This window comes from Cervus canadensis, chromosome 21, assembly GCF_019320065.1.
Source record: "Cervus canadensis isolate Bull #8, Minnesota chromosome 21, ASM1932006v1, whole genome shotgun sequence".
Taxonomy (NCBI): Eukaryota; Metazoa; Chordata; class Mammalia; order Artiodactyla; family Cervidae; genus Cervus; species Cervus canadensis.
The window spans coordinates 7,660,534-7,675,882 of record NC_057406.1 but is presented as its reverse complement, the minus strand read 5'-3'; the positions used below and the strand labels follow the sequence as shown (position 1 = coordinate 7,675,882).

At 39.0% G+C, this 15,349-nt stretch overlaps 1 protein-coding gene across 3 annotated transcripts in view; it reads left to right on the top strand.

Moving 5' to 3' along the window:
* XPNPEP3 (X-prolyl aminopeptidase 3) overlaps window positions 1–15,349 on the top strand; it is a 41,956-nt gene that overhangs the window by 20,715 nt on the left and 5,892 nt on the right. For all 3 annotated transcript variants that reach the window (XM_043440042.1, XM_043440043.1, XM_043440044.1), the window contains 3 exons: window positions 7,150–7,212; window positions 8,326–8,439; window positions 14,627–14,712. In XM_043440042.1, coding sequence (XP_043295977.1) covers window positions 7,150–7,212; window positions 8,326–8,439; window positions 14,627–14,712 — 263 coding nt within the window. The remainder of the gene's footprint in view (window positions 1–7,149; window positions 7,213–8,325; window positions 8,440–14,626; window positions 14,713–15,349) is intronic.

The window sequence follows — 15,349 nt, the reverse complement described above, 5'->3', positions numbered from 1 at the left end:
TCTTAGTTGTTTCTCCTTGGAACAACATTAAGTTAATTCATTTTATTTCCTTTCCTTATCATAATTACAATAATAGTGGCAGAACTTATTAAAGTAGATTCATGGGACCTAAAATGACCATGCTTACAAATTATCAGCTTATTACAGGAGAAGGGCACAGTTTGCCAACAGCATTAACTTGAGAAGAGCTATCACAGCCAATGGCCATCTCACAGCCATGTCCAGAGAAGCTGAGTGCAGGCTCCCGTTGTCCTTCCTCAGTAAGGACCATGCAGGGTACATTTTCTCTGGGGCTCAGGAAGCACAAATGCATGCATAGAACACCTTGGAACCAGGGAGCCCCAGGAATCTCAGCTAGGGACTTTTGGATTTTGGTCTCGTTGGCATATTCCTGCTCTGTAACAGCTCTCACAGAGACCAAACCTTTGATCTCATCAACAAAGAGTAGATGACATTCTACCATCATATTGTGATACCTCTTTTAAACCATCGTCACAATTGATGACTACATAATGTTCATGTAGATTATTATTAATCAGTGTTTTTTAAGTTCAACCTGTTAAATATTCCCACAGGTTGCTTCCCAACATAGCTCCTCTATAATAGATGTGAGAATCAAAAACAAAAAAACCCAAAAACTAGCTACACTTGTATTGTTTCATATAGTCAAACACAGAGTCTCATCTCTTGTCCATTTTGAGGATGTATGTCACTCTGGGAAGTGTGTTTGTTACGTTGGCCATTGTGTAGATCTGTTTAGGCTCTTCAAAAAAGGAAGAGATTTCATCAGAGCCCTCCACCCCAAGGGGCTTCTGAGTCAAGGCTAAGAGAAATACTATTGTCTTGCTGTAAGCATCTTTTCAGGCACAAAATTATGTTAAATTTTCCCTTTTATGTCATCCATTGATTGCTCCCTTGAAACTGTTTTCCATAGTGGCTTCACCATTTGACATTTCTGCCAGCAATATACAAGGTCTCCAATTTCTCTGCATCCTCACCAACACTTGTTTTTTGGTTTGAGGGTTTTGTTCATTTGCTTTGATGATAGCCACTCTAATGGATGTGAAATGGTGTCTTGGGCTTCCCTGGTGGTCCAGTGGTTAAGAGTCTTCCTTGTGGAATAAAAAGAATCTGCCTTGCAAAATACAGGGGACATGAGTTGGATCAATCCCTGGTCCAGGAAGATCCCACCTGCCCCGGGGCATCTAAGCCAATGAACCATGACTGCTGAGCCCATGCACCGCAACTGCAGAAACGTGGGCACCCTAGGGCCAGGGCTCGCAACAAGAGAAGCACTGCAATGAGGAGCCCTCACACCACAACTAGGTAGTAGCCCCACTTGCCATAACTAGAGGAAGTCCACACTCAGCGAAGACGAGAGCAGCCAAAAATGGACAAGTAAATAATTTTCTTCTTTTTTTTCTCTTTTTAAAACAATTTTATTTTATTGAAGTATGCATATGTGAGTGTGCGCTCAGTTATGTCCGGGTCTTTGCAACCCCATGAACTGTAGCCTGACAGGCTCCTCTGTCCATGGAATTTTCTTTTATTTCTTTTATTTTTTTAAAAATTTTTTCCATTTATTTTTATTAGTTGGAGGCTAATTACTTTACAATAAATAAGTAAATAATTTTCACACACACACAAAAGAAATGGTATCTCATTTTGCTTTTGATTTGCGTTTTCCTAATCATTTATTGAGCATCTTTCTGTTTGCTTATTGGGCCTTAATATAATCATCTTTGGAGAGATGTGCATTCAGCTCTTTTGCCTGTTTTCTAATAGAACTGTTTATCTTTTTGTTTTTCAGTTGCAGAGTTCCTTACGTAGTATTCTGCACACTAACCTTGCTAGATAAGGGTCCTCCGTCAGTGTGCCGTGCTTGAATTATCTTGGCTGCAGCGTGTCACAGAAGCCTCACTGGTTCATTCAGTGAACAGTGGCGCAAGTTTCTCTGGTTGGAGCGCCACCTGCTGCCCACAGTGGGTGAAGTCTGAAGAAGAGGGAGCCTTCTCAGACCAGAGCCACTCCTGCTGGCAGCTTGCGATTCCTTTCCAATCCATTATGCTAGCTGCTAAGGTTCAGAGTCTTTTTCAGATTCCACTGATTTAAAAGTCAGTACTACTTCAGACCAGCAGTGGTTTGGCAGTCACCCAAGCTCAGAGTTTTATTTTCATCCCTCTTATCAGAATCATCCTTTTTCTTTCAAAATAATGCCTTAACCATGTATTTTAAGAATAATTCAGGTATGCTGGAACAATTGGGTGTCCACATGCGCACTAAAGATGTTGGACCCTCACCTGACACCATATACAAAAATTAACTCAAAAAAAAAAAATTTAACTCAAAATAGATCAAACACCTAACCTCAAGAGCTACAAATATGTAAAGCTCCTAGAAAAAAATACAGGGCTGAATCTTTATGACTTTGAATTTGTTAGATATGACACCAAAATAAGCAACAAAAGAAAAATAGATAAATTGGATTTGGTCAAAATTAAAAATAATTGTGTTTCAAAGGGCATTTTTCAAGAGAGTAAAAAGGGGACCTCCAGAATGGGAGAAAATGTTTGCAAGTCATATATCTGATAAAGGTCGAGTATTCAGAATATGTAAAGAATTCTTGCAACTCAAAAACAAAAAAGGAGATTGCATGATAGTCCAGTGGTTAGGACTCTACAATGTCACTGCTGAGGGTGACCACAATCCCTGGTTGGGGAACTAAGATCCTGCAAGCCTCTTGGCAGGGCCAACAGAAAAAAAAGGACAGCCCAATTATAAAACGAGTGAAAGCTGAACAGACATCTCTCCAAAGATATACAAATGACCTAAGCACTTGAAAAAATGCTTAAAATATTATTAGCCATTTGGGAAATGCCAATCAAAATCAGATACCACTTCATACCTAATAATATACCTTATTAAAAAATAAATAACAAATGTTGGGCTTCCCTGGTGGCTCAGTGGTAAAGAATCTACCTGCTAGTGCAGGGGACATGGGTTCAATCCCTGGTCAGGGAAGATCCTCCATGCCTCAGGGCAGCTAAGCCTGAGCACCACAGTGCTCAGCCTGTACTCTAGAGCTTGGGCAACAAGAGAAACCAGCACCGTGAGAAGTCCGTGCACCACAACTAGAGAGTAGCCCCCACTGGCCGCAACTAGAGAAAGCCCACACGCAATAACAAAGACCCAGCACAGCCATAACTAAATAAAAATCTTTTTTAAAAAATAACAAATGTTGGCAAGGATGTGGAAAAATTGGGACCTTTGTACATTACCCTGGTGGCTCAGACAATAAAGCATCTGCCTGCAATGTGGGAGACCTGGATTCAATCCCTGGGTTGGAAAAAACCTCCTGGAGAAGGAAATGGCAACCCACTCTAGTATGCCTGCCTGGAAAATCCCATGGACAGAGGAACCTCGTGGACTACAGTGCATGGGGTCTCAAAGAGTCAGGCATGACTGAGCAACATTTACTTACTTACTTGTACATGACCAGTAGAAGTGTTCAGTCACTGTGGAGAATACTTGGGGGTTCCTGAAAAAAATTAAGGAATTATTATATGACCTGACAGCTCTTCTCTTAGGTATATACCCAAAAGAATTAAAAACAGGTGCTCAAACAGTGGTGGCGGTGGTTTAGTCATTAAGTAGTGTCCAATTCTTGTGACCCCGTGGACTGTAGCCTGCCAGGCTCCTCTGTCCATGGGATTCTCCAGGCAAGAATACTGGAGTGAAAAAAAAAAAAGAATACTGGAGTGGGTTGTCATTTCCTTCTCCAGAGGATCTTGCTGACCCAGGGACTGAACCCAGATCTCTTGCATTTCAGGCAGAATCTTTACCGACTGAACTATGAGGGAAGTTGAGACACTATTGACAATAGCCAAAAGGTGCAAACAACTCTTATGACCATCCATGAATGAATGGATAAGCAAAATGTAGTATATATATCTACACATACAGTGGAAAACTGCTCAGCCATAAAAAGGAATGACATGCTGATCCATTCCACATTGACGAACCTTGAAACCATTACCCTAAGTGAAGCAGACCAGACACAAAAGGCCACACATTATGTAATTCCATTTATGTGAAATATCCAGAATATGTAGGTCCATAGAAACCAAAAGCAGATTGATGTTTGCCAGGGGCTAGGGTGACAGGGATATGGGGAAATTAACTGCTTATTGGCTAGGGCATTTCTTTTGGGGTGGTGAAAATGTTTTAAACTAGACAGAGGTGGAGGCTGCCCAGCATTGTCAGTAGACTAAATGCCACTGAAGTGTTCACTTTTTTTTTTTTTTGCCACGAGACGCAGCTTGTGGGCTATTAGTCCCCCAACCAGGAACCGAACCTATGCCCCCTGTGGTGGAAGCACAGAGAATTCCCCAAATTGTTCACTGTTAAATTGGTTGATTTTATGTAATGTGAATTTCATATCGGGTTTAAAAAAAAAGAATAATGAATTTAGATGCCAGATATACTAACAAATGGCAGTTAAACAGGTCAGTTGTTAAAGACAGTGGTGGTGCTTACAAGTCTTGAGTTACTAAAGGAGAAGGGTATAGTATAAGGGTACAGTGGGTCAAGAAGCAACAGAACTGGACTTGGAACAGTGGACTGTTCAAAGTTGGGAAAAGAGTACGTCAAGGCTGTATATTGTCACCCTGCTTATTTAACTTATATGCAGAGTACATCATGCAACATACTGGACTGGATGAATCTCAAGCTAAATCACAATTGCGAGGGGAAGTAACCTCAGATATGCAGATGATACCACTCTAATGGCAGAAAGTGAAGAGGAACTAAAGAGCCTCTTGATGAGGGTGAAAGAAAAGTGAAAAAGCTGGCTTGAAACTCAACATTCAGACACTAAGACCATAGTATCTGGTCCCATTACTTCATGGCAAACAGATGGAAATGTGGAAGCAGTGATAGATTTTATTTTCCTGGGCTTCAAAATCACTGCAGATGGTGACTGCAGCCGTGAAATATAAAAGACATTTGCTCCTTGGAAGGAAAGCTATGACAAACCTAGACAGCATATTAAAAAGCAGAGACATTACTTTGCTGACACATACGGATATGAGAGTTGGACCATAAAGAAGGCTGAGTGCCAAAGAATTAATGCTCTCAGATTGTCCTGCCGAGAAGACTTGAGTCCCTTGGACTGCAAGGAGATCAAACCAGTCAAAATTTTCAGTTGATTCAGGAAATCAACCCTGAATATTCATTGGAAGGATTGATGCTGAAGCTGAAGTTCCAGTACTTTGGCGACCTGATGTGAAGAGCCGATTCATTGGAAAAGACTCTGATGCTGGGAAAGATTGAAGGCAGAAGAAGGGGGCAGCAGAGGATGAGATGGTTGGATAGCATCACCAACTCAACAGACATGAATTTGTCTTGGGGAGACAGTGAAGGACAAGAGAGCCTGGCACACTACAGTCCATGGGGTTGCAAAGAGTCAGATGTGACTTAACCATTGAACAACAACAATAACCCATCAGCCAGGTCCAGAGTACAGGCTCCTGTTCTCCCTCAGTCAGGACTGGGGAAGATGCATTTTCTCGGAGGCTCTGGAACCATAGATACACACATAGAACACCTCGGAACCAGGCAGCCCCAGGAATCTCAGCTAGGGATCCTAGGGTTTTGATCGTATCGGTGTATTCCTGCTATGAAGCAGCAAAGCCCTTCAGAGGTCCCAGGGAATCCAAGAACATACCATTAATTTCACTGTTATCAATACTGATAAGCTGATAACAGACTGCTTGGAAACTCCTCTCAGCGCTATTAACCAGCATACTTCAGACCTTGACCAGGATCAGTGCTCGGCAATGTTGTCCTAAAATTTAGAAGTATTGAAAGAAAGTGGGAGTGTCAGTCACTCAGTTATGTCCAACTCTGCAACCCCATGGACTGTAGCCCGCCAGGCTCCTCGGTCCATGGGATTCTCCAGGCAAGAATACTGGAGCGGGTTGCCATTCCCTTCTCCAGGGGATCTTCCCAACCCAGGGATCGAACCTGGCTCTCCCACATTGCAGGCGTGTTCTTTACCGTCTGAGCCACAGGGAAGCCATCTTAGAAGTATTAAGTCTAGTAATTCCTTTAATCTACCAATTTAGTAACGACAACAGAGAATTTGCCCTTATTTTTCTTAATAAACAACTTCTAGCTATCAGTGATGATATTCCTTCAGGGTTCCCAACATTCTGATCTAGAATGTTTCTATAAGACTTTTGATATTTGGGCAAAATAGTTTCCTTAAGAATAGTTACACTAAGAAAAGGGTAAAAAAAAGAATCTTACAGAAAAACCTGAACAAACTTTTTGGCCAACCCAGTAATTCTCTGTGATAGCCGAATTATATGTGTGTCATGTTTTCTATCTTTGTAAACATAACGTGTTTGTAATTCCTCACTGGACCTTGTTTCAAAAAGGATTTTGATTAGCTTACATGGATACATAAAATACAAGAGAGCATAAATTCATGGTAGAGTTGAAGAAAAGCAAGGTTTGAGGGGAATGGAGCTAAAACAAAATAAAACCAAAGGCACATTGTATAAGATGTTATAGAAAACCCCGAATGAACTTATTAGCCAATCCAATTATTAAATTACTTATATTGTAGGCTGGTGGTTCTCAACTGGGGGCAGTTTTGCATCCCCTAGGGGACATTTGGCAACATCTAATTATCACAGTTAGGGAATGCTACTGTCATCCTACAATGAACAGGATAGCCCCCAAACAAAGAATAACCTGGCCCAAAATGTTGATAGTGCCAAGGTTGGGGGACCCTGCTGTAGGCTGGACCAGTCAATCCATAATTTCGTATATTCTAAGGCTGTAGAAGCATTTTGAAACATAAATGACAAATGTGTTTCTATGTAGCTTATTCTAGCATAGAGTGTATATTCTAAGTGGGAAGGTTGACTGCCCTTCCACTAAGTCTGTCATCAGCCAACTATTCTGGAAAGCAATATTTTCCCCTTTGGAAAACTGTTTTATCGTGTTCACAAAGCCATAACTTCAGGTCAACAAAGTTGGGAGAACTGTGTTTTTCATTTGAGCTCCAGTATTTTGAATGTTTGGATAAGCAACGTAGTTAAAATGGGACTATGTTCTTTTCTTCTTTCGTTCTCTTTGCAGGCTTTTATAGAGACCATGTTTGCCAGTAAAGCCCCTGTGGAAGAAGGCTTTCTTTATGCTAAGGTGAGCTTTAATGCCTGGCGAAGTTTTGTCGGAGGCAAATGTACTTTCTTGATTTGCATATGGCATCCAATTGGCTTTCATGGACATGACCAGGGTATCCATGAAGAGGATTTGGTTCTTAAGTGTCACTGGTAGTTTATTAGATGAGTCTAAAATATGTAGAGCTACCCTGGTAGCTCAGATGGTAAAGAATCCGCCTGCAATGGAGGAGACTCCCGGTTCAGTTCCTGGGTCAGGAAGATCCCCTGGAGAAGAGGTAGACTGCCCACTCCAGCATTCTTGGGCTTCCCTGGTGGCCCAGCTGGTGAAGAGTCTGCCTGCAATGCGGGAGACCTGGGTTTGATCCCTGGGTTGGGAAGACCCCTGGAGAAGGGAACGGCTGCCCACTCCAGTATTCTGGCCTGGAGAATTCCATGAACTATTCCATGGGGTCACAAAGAGTCAAACACAACTGAGCAACTTTTACTTTCTTTCACAATTAAATGGAGAAAATTGAAAAGAACAGATAAAGAAGGAAGGACTTTCACAAGTGGGAGTTAAGAAGAATCATAGTGTTTAGGTAAATATAAAGGCAGAGAATCTGAGGCGGTTCTGTGGATAGTAGCAGATATGAACCAGTCTCCAGCTTCATTCTAGGACATAGCGAAATTAGAATTTACCATCTGCCTAGCATCCTTTCTCATATTTCCAGAGCATGTAGGTTGGTAGCTATTTGGAAAGTTGAAATTGGTAATTTAGAGCTGTTGTTAAAAATGCAAGCTGTATTCCAGTGTTTACCTAAATAAGAAAAGTAACATGTAAAGTATCTAGACTGTATCTCTGTACTTATCCTGATCATAAGTTTTCTGTGCTCTCTTCAGGACTTAACTGTTTGAAAATCATAGGAAAGTTAGAGCACTTGGAAGAAAATAGCAGTATTGGGGTGATAATTAAAGAAATGGACTGAAATTATAGCATAAAACTTTGGTTAAAAAGATGTGGTGAATCGTTTTCCGGTATTGACTTAAGTACTTGAATGGAGCTATGGGCTGTTGAAGAGAGACTAGACTAGGGCAGCCTTAAGGAAATCCTTTCTTCAGTCCTGCATTGTCATACTTTGCTGTTGATTTTCAGTTTGAGTTTGAATGCCGGGCCCGTGGTGCAGACATCTTGGCTTACCCACCTGTGGTTGCTGGAGGTAACCGGTCGAACACTTTGCACTATGTGAAGAACAATCAGCTCATCAAGGTACCTAGATCCCCTTCAGTGCTACTGCCTCTGGGTTCGGATGCCTTAGTGGAAACAGCTGTAGCCTCACAGCCCCCTAACCTTCAGCTTTCACAAGCTAACTGCCATTTATAAAACCCTTTGTTTATAAAATGCTTTTACAGACGTGCTATCCTTTGATCCTCACATTAGCACTGTGAGATAGGAGCAGTTATTAACATGCCTGTTTAACAGAAGAGGAAAAGAAACTTAGGTAACTCATTAATGCAGAGCCAACTATTCTAGTTTAAATCCTCTGCTCATTTCATGTGGTAAAACTCCTTCACTGAGGTCTTGTGCCAACAACGGGCCAAGCTTATTTTGGGAGCAGGCAGATTTTACCAATAGCTTATTAGCTGTGAGGGAACTTACATTTTATGGTTTTCTTCCCAAGTGATTTACAAGTAAAGAATCTTGTATTCCTTTATTAAGTCTACTTTTAATTATCTACTTAAATTTACAGTAAATTCAAAAAAAATGAATATAGCAAACATGTAAATTACACATTTTTTTTTCTAATGAATACCCGTGAACCAATGACTCAAGAACATTGCCAATATGTTCAATCTACTTACATACCCTTATGCTCTGCCATCCCACAGCCTCCCTCCCAAAGGTCACTAAGCAGTATCCTAAATTTTTGTTTGTCATTCTCTTGGGTTTTTTTTTTTAAATAGTTTTATCATATAGACATGATTCCCCAATGTTAATTAGTTCTGCCTCTTTATGAACTATATAAAAATTACATACTGCTATATGTAGTTTTGGGAGCTTAACTTTTCTTTTTACTCAAGCAAGATAAAATAATTTTTTCCCCATGTATTTGTATCTGTTTACACTCTTACCAGCATATATGTATAATTAATTCTGTTGACCATATTCTCTCTATCCCTTGCTATTATCAGACTTCTTAATTTCTATCATTTTAGTTGGAATAGACATTGTGGTCTCTTTGTGATCTTAATTTCCATTGCCTTTATTACCAATGAAGTTAAGCATCTTATCTTGTGCACAACTGGTTTCAACTTGCTCATGTGTTGTTTAGTATATTCTGATTTGTGTACATGAGTGAGATTGTCTTGTGATTTTCTCTTGCTATCTTTTTCTGGTTTTCACATCAAGGAGTCAAACAGTTTATTTTTTAATATTATAAAATGATTTGAATTAATGTTCCTTGAAAATTGGTTAGAACGTCCTGTGGAATTACTTGGGCCTGATATTATCTCTTGTGGGCCTTTTAACTATGGTTCAATTTCTTTAATATGCTGAGACTTTCTATTTATTTTTACATTTCTTAATTGTAAAATGCAACTACTGGGAAAGTACTTAAACCATAAAGGAAGAGTTTAATGGGTAATTTTAAAGACTCATGTAACCATTACCCAGATCAAGAAATAAAACATATCAGCAAGCTACAGCCCTCTGGGCAAATCCAGCCTTCCACTTTATTTTTTAAATAAAGTTTCGTGGGAACCCAGTGATTTCTGCTCCCCTACCCCCAACCCATGGGCAGAGTTGAGTAGTTGCATCAGAGACAGTATGGTCTACAAAGTAAATATTATCTAGCCCTTTACAGAAAAAACTTGTCAACCCCTGACATAGGGCCTTACTGTGTCCCCCCACCCCCAAGAGGCTTCCTCCATGTGATCTTTGCCCTCCCTGTGATAGCTCCTCCTCTCCCTAATAGGGTAACCACTCTCCCAGTTTTGATAGTGATTATGTCTTTGCTTTTCTTTTTATTTTACAATTAATAAAGTAGTTTTACATTATTTGCTTTGGTTTTAGTTATGTTTGAACTTTATGTATTTGAAATACTATGTATGTCTTCTTTCATTCAACAGTATATTGTTGCATACCACTATAGTTTGTTCATTGTAATTGCTGAAGTGTAGAATAGCAGGTAAAGTGTGGTTTTTGAAGTTAAATCTATTTTCAGAAGAATGCTAAGATGTTACGTGCTCTTTTTCACTCTTATTGTCTCTCAACTGTACAGTTAAGTATCCTAGAGGTTTTATGACATGAAACATCACTCCAAATTGAATGCAGAAGCAAATATGAGACTCTAGCTGTCTTCTATTTATCTATGCTAAATAGAGATTTGCAAAAATGTAAAGCAATGCCACTTTTCTAACAATATTTTTATTTAGAAAAAGTTACTTTCATTAAAAATGTTATTTTAGCATGTAATGAATGGGTTTATTATTTTTTTTAAATGAATGAATACTATAAACTTTTCTGTTTTAATTTCTTTATGTGATAAATATCCATAGATGGACATTTATATATTTTCTGGGTTTTTAACCATTATGAAGAATATTCTGTGAACAGTATATAAGTTATCAAGGTTGCCTAAGGAACACCTAATAGTGGAATTGCTGAGTCATAGGGTATGCATATTTGCAACTTTGGTAGAAAATGCCTAGGACATCCCTGGTGGTCCAGTGGTTTAAACTTTGCACTTCCACTGCAACGGGCTCAGGTTTGATCCCTGATTGATAAAGTTCTGCATGCCACGCAGTGAGGCCAAAAAAAAGAAACTGCCAGACGTTCCCAAAGTGATTTTATCAATTTATATTTCCATTCTTCCTGAAACAATTTTGTAGATTATATTTTTCTAGCATTTTGTCCAAGTTTTTAAAATTATTCATAGTATTATCTTACATTTTAATCTTTTGTGTTTGGAGTTATTTACCCTTTTACATTCTTCTTCTTTCCTTTTGCTTTTTGTTTTCCTTTATGTACCTTTTTACAGTCTTGAACTATTTTTGCCTTCTCTTTTTTCCTAATAAATCTTAATAGACAGTTTCTTTAAATATACTTATCCCTATGAACTAGCAATTTCTTTTGTAGGTATTTTTCCAATAAAAATTAAAACATATATCCCAAAAATGCCTTGTACAAGAATGTTGATAGCCAGTTTACCCATAACAATCCAGGAGTCTGTAACTAGGATATTAGATGGGGAAGTTGCCATGTGGTATATCCTTAAGAAAAAGGAGCAAACCACAGCGCTACCAACAGCACAAATGATCTCAAAAGAAAAAAATTGCAAACTCTATGATTCTATTCATATATTCATATGGAGTTCTGGAATAAGCAAAACTCATCTATGGTGATAGAAATCAGATCAGTGGTTGCTTCTGATGGGGCGTTGACTGGGTAAGAGCATGAGCATATGGTTACCTGGGTGTATACATTTGACAGAATTTAATTCTGTACACTTAAGATCTGTGCAAAGAAATCTCAGCAGAGGTTTGTGGGTTTTTATTAGTCTGTTAAAGTCAACTTCACATATCACTAATGCTGTTTTACCTTTGCTAATTATCTTACCACACACTGTGTCCTGGCCTTTGTTAATTTTACTCTTCTACTCTTTATGTTCATTCTCTTGTTCTTTTTCTAGCTTCTTAAATTAGGTGCTAAACTCTTTTTTTTTTTTTGACTGTGACATGTGACTTATAGGATCTTAGTCCCCTGGCCAGGAATCAAACCTGGGCATTGAAAGCAGCTGGCCCTAACCATGGGACCACCAGGGAATTCCCTAAATTCATTAATTTTCATCCTTTTTTCTTTTCTAATTATGATTATTTAAGAATTAATATTTCACTTTCATTATATTCTGTCATATTTATGACATTTTATAAACAATAAATATAATGTACTGTTTAAAATAATAATGATAAAATGAACAACCATGTATCCACCATCAAGGATAAGAACACTACTTGATCCTTAGAAGCTTCTAGGCAATCACATGCACATCTCCCTTTCTATCTCTTATCATCCTGACTTTTATTTTAACCATTTTTTGGTTTTTCTTCATAGTTTTACCACCAGGGTACCTGTTCCTAAACAATATAGTATTCATTCTTGAAAAACTAGAGGATAAACACAAATCTAGCTTTATAAGGCAAGAAGACATATTGCTGTTACTAGACCAAGTAAGAAATAAGGGAAAATGGTCGAAAACCTGTAGGTCATAGTCTGGCTTCGGTTATCTGAAAGTTTTCAATTCAAGTTAGCAGGCAAGGTTATCAACAAGCCACGAGAAACGCAGGGAATTGGAAGGGCTCTGCTGTTGACTGGCTAGTAGGAACCTGGAACGGTTGTGGTCAGAGAGACTGCAGGCTGCCCGTGGTTCTGCCTCAGGGCTTACCACAGGGACGTGACCACAGCGACATGCAGCTGTCAGGAAGAGGTCACAGCAGAGCCCTCTCTGACAGGCTTTAAGCAGACTTACCTGCATGTTCCTCTTTCCTTCTTACCTCTTAAACGGCCTTTCTGGGATCACCTTCCTTCCACCTCAGCATCCCTTAGATGAAGGTATATAGCCGATAAACTTGTTCCACTTTTGTTTAGCCAAAGCAACTTTATTTCATTCTTATCCTTGAAAAATGGCTATGCTGAGAAAGCCATCCTAGATTGAGTTATTTTTAGTCATCAGTTTTAATACATTATTACTCTCTTTTCTGACTTTAAGTGTTGCTGATTTTAGAAAAGAAAATAATTGTTATTTTACTTCGGGAAATTGCTTTTTGCTACATTAAGATTTCTTTTTCTTTGCTATTTCTCAGTTTTATTGTATTTCTAAGTACAAATTTATTTTTACATGTCCTCATTATGATACCTTCTGTTTCCTGAATCTGTAGATTCGTGTCTTTATCAATTCTAGGAAATGCTCAGACATTTCTTTAGATATCATCTCTTCTATAGTCTCTCTGTTCACCCTTTCAAGGACTTCAGTTAGATGTATTGATAGGTTAAGCCTCTTTTCTGTTTTCAGTAAGCTAACTTTTCTTTCATGTTTACCTTGGCTTTGTCTGTCTCTGTCATATACTAGGGGATTTTGGTAGGTCTCTATTCTAGGAAACTAAATTTTTTCATCTGTCTAACCTACTCCTTCAGCCATCCACCTAGTATTTTATTTCAGCAGTTATTTTTATCTCCATTCCCTTCGATCCACATGGTTATTTTTTAGTTGTCTCTTGTCGCTTGTTAATCTTTGTGATTCCATTCTTTATCTCTTTAAACATTTCATGACAGCAGTTCTGTCACGAATTCCAGATAATTCCATTACCTGGAATTCTGGAAGATCTGAATTTGGTGTTTGTTGTTCCTGCTGACTCTCACTGACAGTGACCTACTGCCTCGTGTGCTTGACGGTGACAGCCTCTGGTTGTGAGCTCATGTTTGCTTGTTGTTATTTTGGGGAAATTGTGCAGTCCCAAATTTGGGGGCCATTTCCTCTAAATATTATTTGCATATGCTTTTGTCAGAAGTGAAGTGGGTCCTGATGACCAAGGGCCCTGTTATCCCCTGTGAATGTCCTGGTTTACTGAAGGAACCTCCTGCTCCTCTTCCCCATTCTGGAGACACTTTGTTTCCTATATACTGTAATATTTACCTTACCACTCCCAGCTCTAGTTTCCGATCTGGGCTGTCTTTATTCAAGGAAAAAATGTCTTTAAGACATCTCTTACATGATGTAATGTCAACATTTCATAGAATATATTTTTATCCAGAACTGAGTTGTTTTCTAAAATTTATTCTACATTTTTCCAGAAATAAAAACCACATTCATTCTTCTTGTCATTGTTATATATGTATTTATCTGACCATTATTCTACTGTGTGCCAAGTTCTGTGCTTATTTAAATATGAATAAGATATGGCCTGTCTTCAAAGGCATAAACAAAATTTCAGTATAACGTGACAAGTGGTAAAACAGAGATTTACGCAAAGTGGGTTTTTTTTCTTTTTTTGCTCCCACCATATGTTTTGATGGAGAGCAAAAGAGGGAGTGACATTCTAAAGTTAAATGGGTAAGTTATATGTGAATAAAGGCCTTGGATACCAACTTACATAGGTTCTTTTTTTAATTAACAGTGACAGAGGTAACATTTATGATGTGCTAATGTTCGCTTCTAGTAATTCAAACCCAAGCACTATGGTTCCAGAGCCAATGCACTTAACCACTCAACAGTGCCGTCTTTCTTGAGCCAACATGAATTCACTTAGATGCTGTTTCTTGTGAGAAGGAACCAGAGAAGACTAGTCTCCTTTAAATTGGAACTTTTTTTTCTTAATGAAAGGCATAAAGAGTTTAAGTTAGAAGATACAACTGACAGTCATAAAGTCACCTTCGTTCACCTGTCTTATTCTTGTTCCAGGATGGGGAGATGGTGCTGCTGGATGGAGGCTGTGAGTCTTCCTGCTACGTGAGTGACATCACTCGTACCTGGCCTGTCAATGGCAGGTAGGGCTGCTACAGATCCCACCGCTTCTTAGGAATATGAGTTAGAAAATGGATATGTTTGAAATAAAGAACTAAAGAAATATACAGGGTCCCTCCAGCTCAGGTTAACTGCCTTTACAAAGCTCCTGATTCTTTTCTGAGACTGCTTTATTTATCAGATCATAGGATGAGGCACGTAAAGACACCTAGTTAACATGTGCACACACTTTTTTTTTTTTAATTAAGTTTTTATTTTCTGATTGCAAAAATAATATTCAGGTTTCGGTAGAATAGTTTGGCCCAGTTAACCCTCCACAGATAACAATTATAGAATCTGGACAAAATATTAAAAACAGCAGTTAGAGCTTCTCTGGTGGTACAGTGGATAAGAATCTGCCTGCCAGTGCAGGGCACACAGGTTTGAGCTGTGCTCCGGGAAGATTCCACATGCTGCAGAGCAGCTAACCCTGTACGCCACAACTGGTGAGCCTGTGTGCTGCACTTACTGAAGCCCGTGCGCTTGGAGCCTGCACTCCACAACAGAGTAGCCTCCACTCTACAACTAGAGAAAGCCAGCCTGCAGCAACAAAGACCCAGTGCAACCAAAAATAATAAAAATAAAAACAAGTATTTGAAGACACCAAAGAGCTTTCTGAAA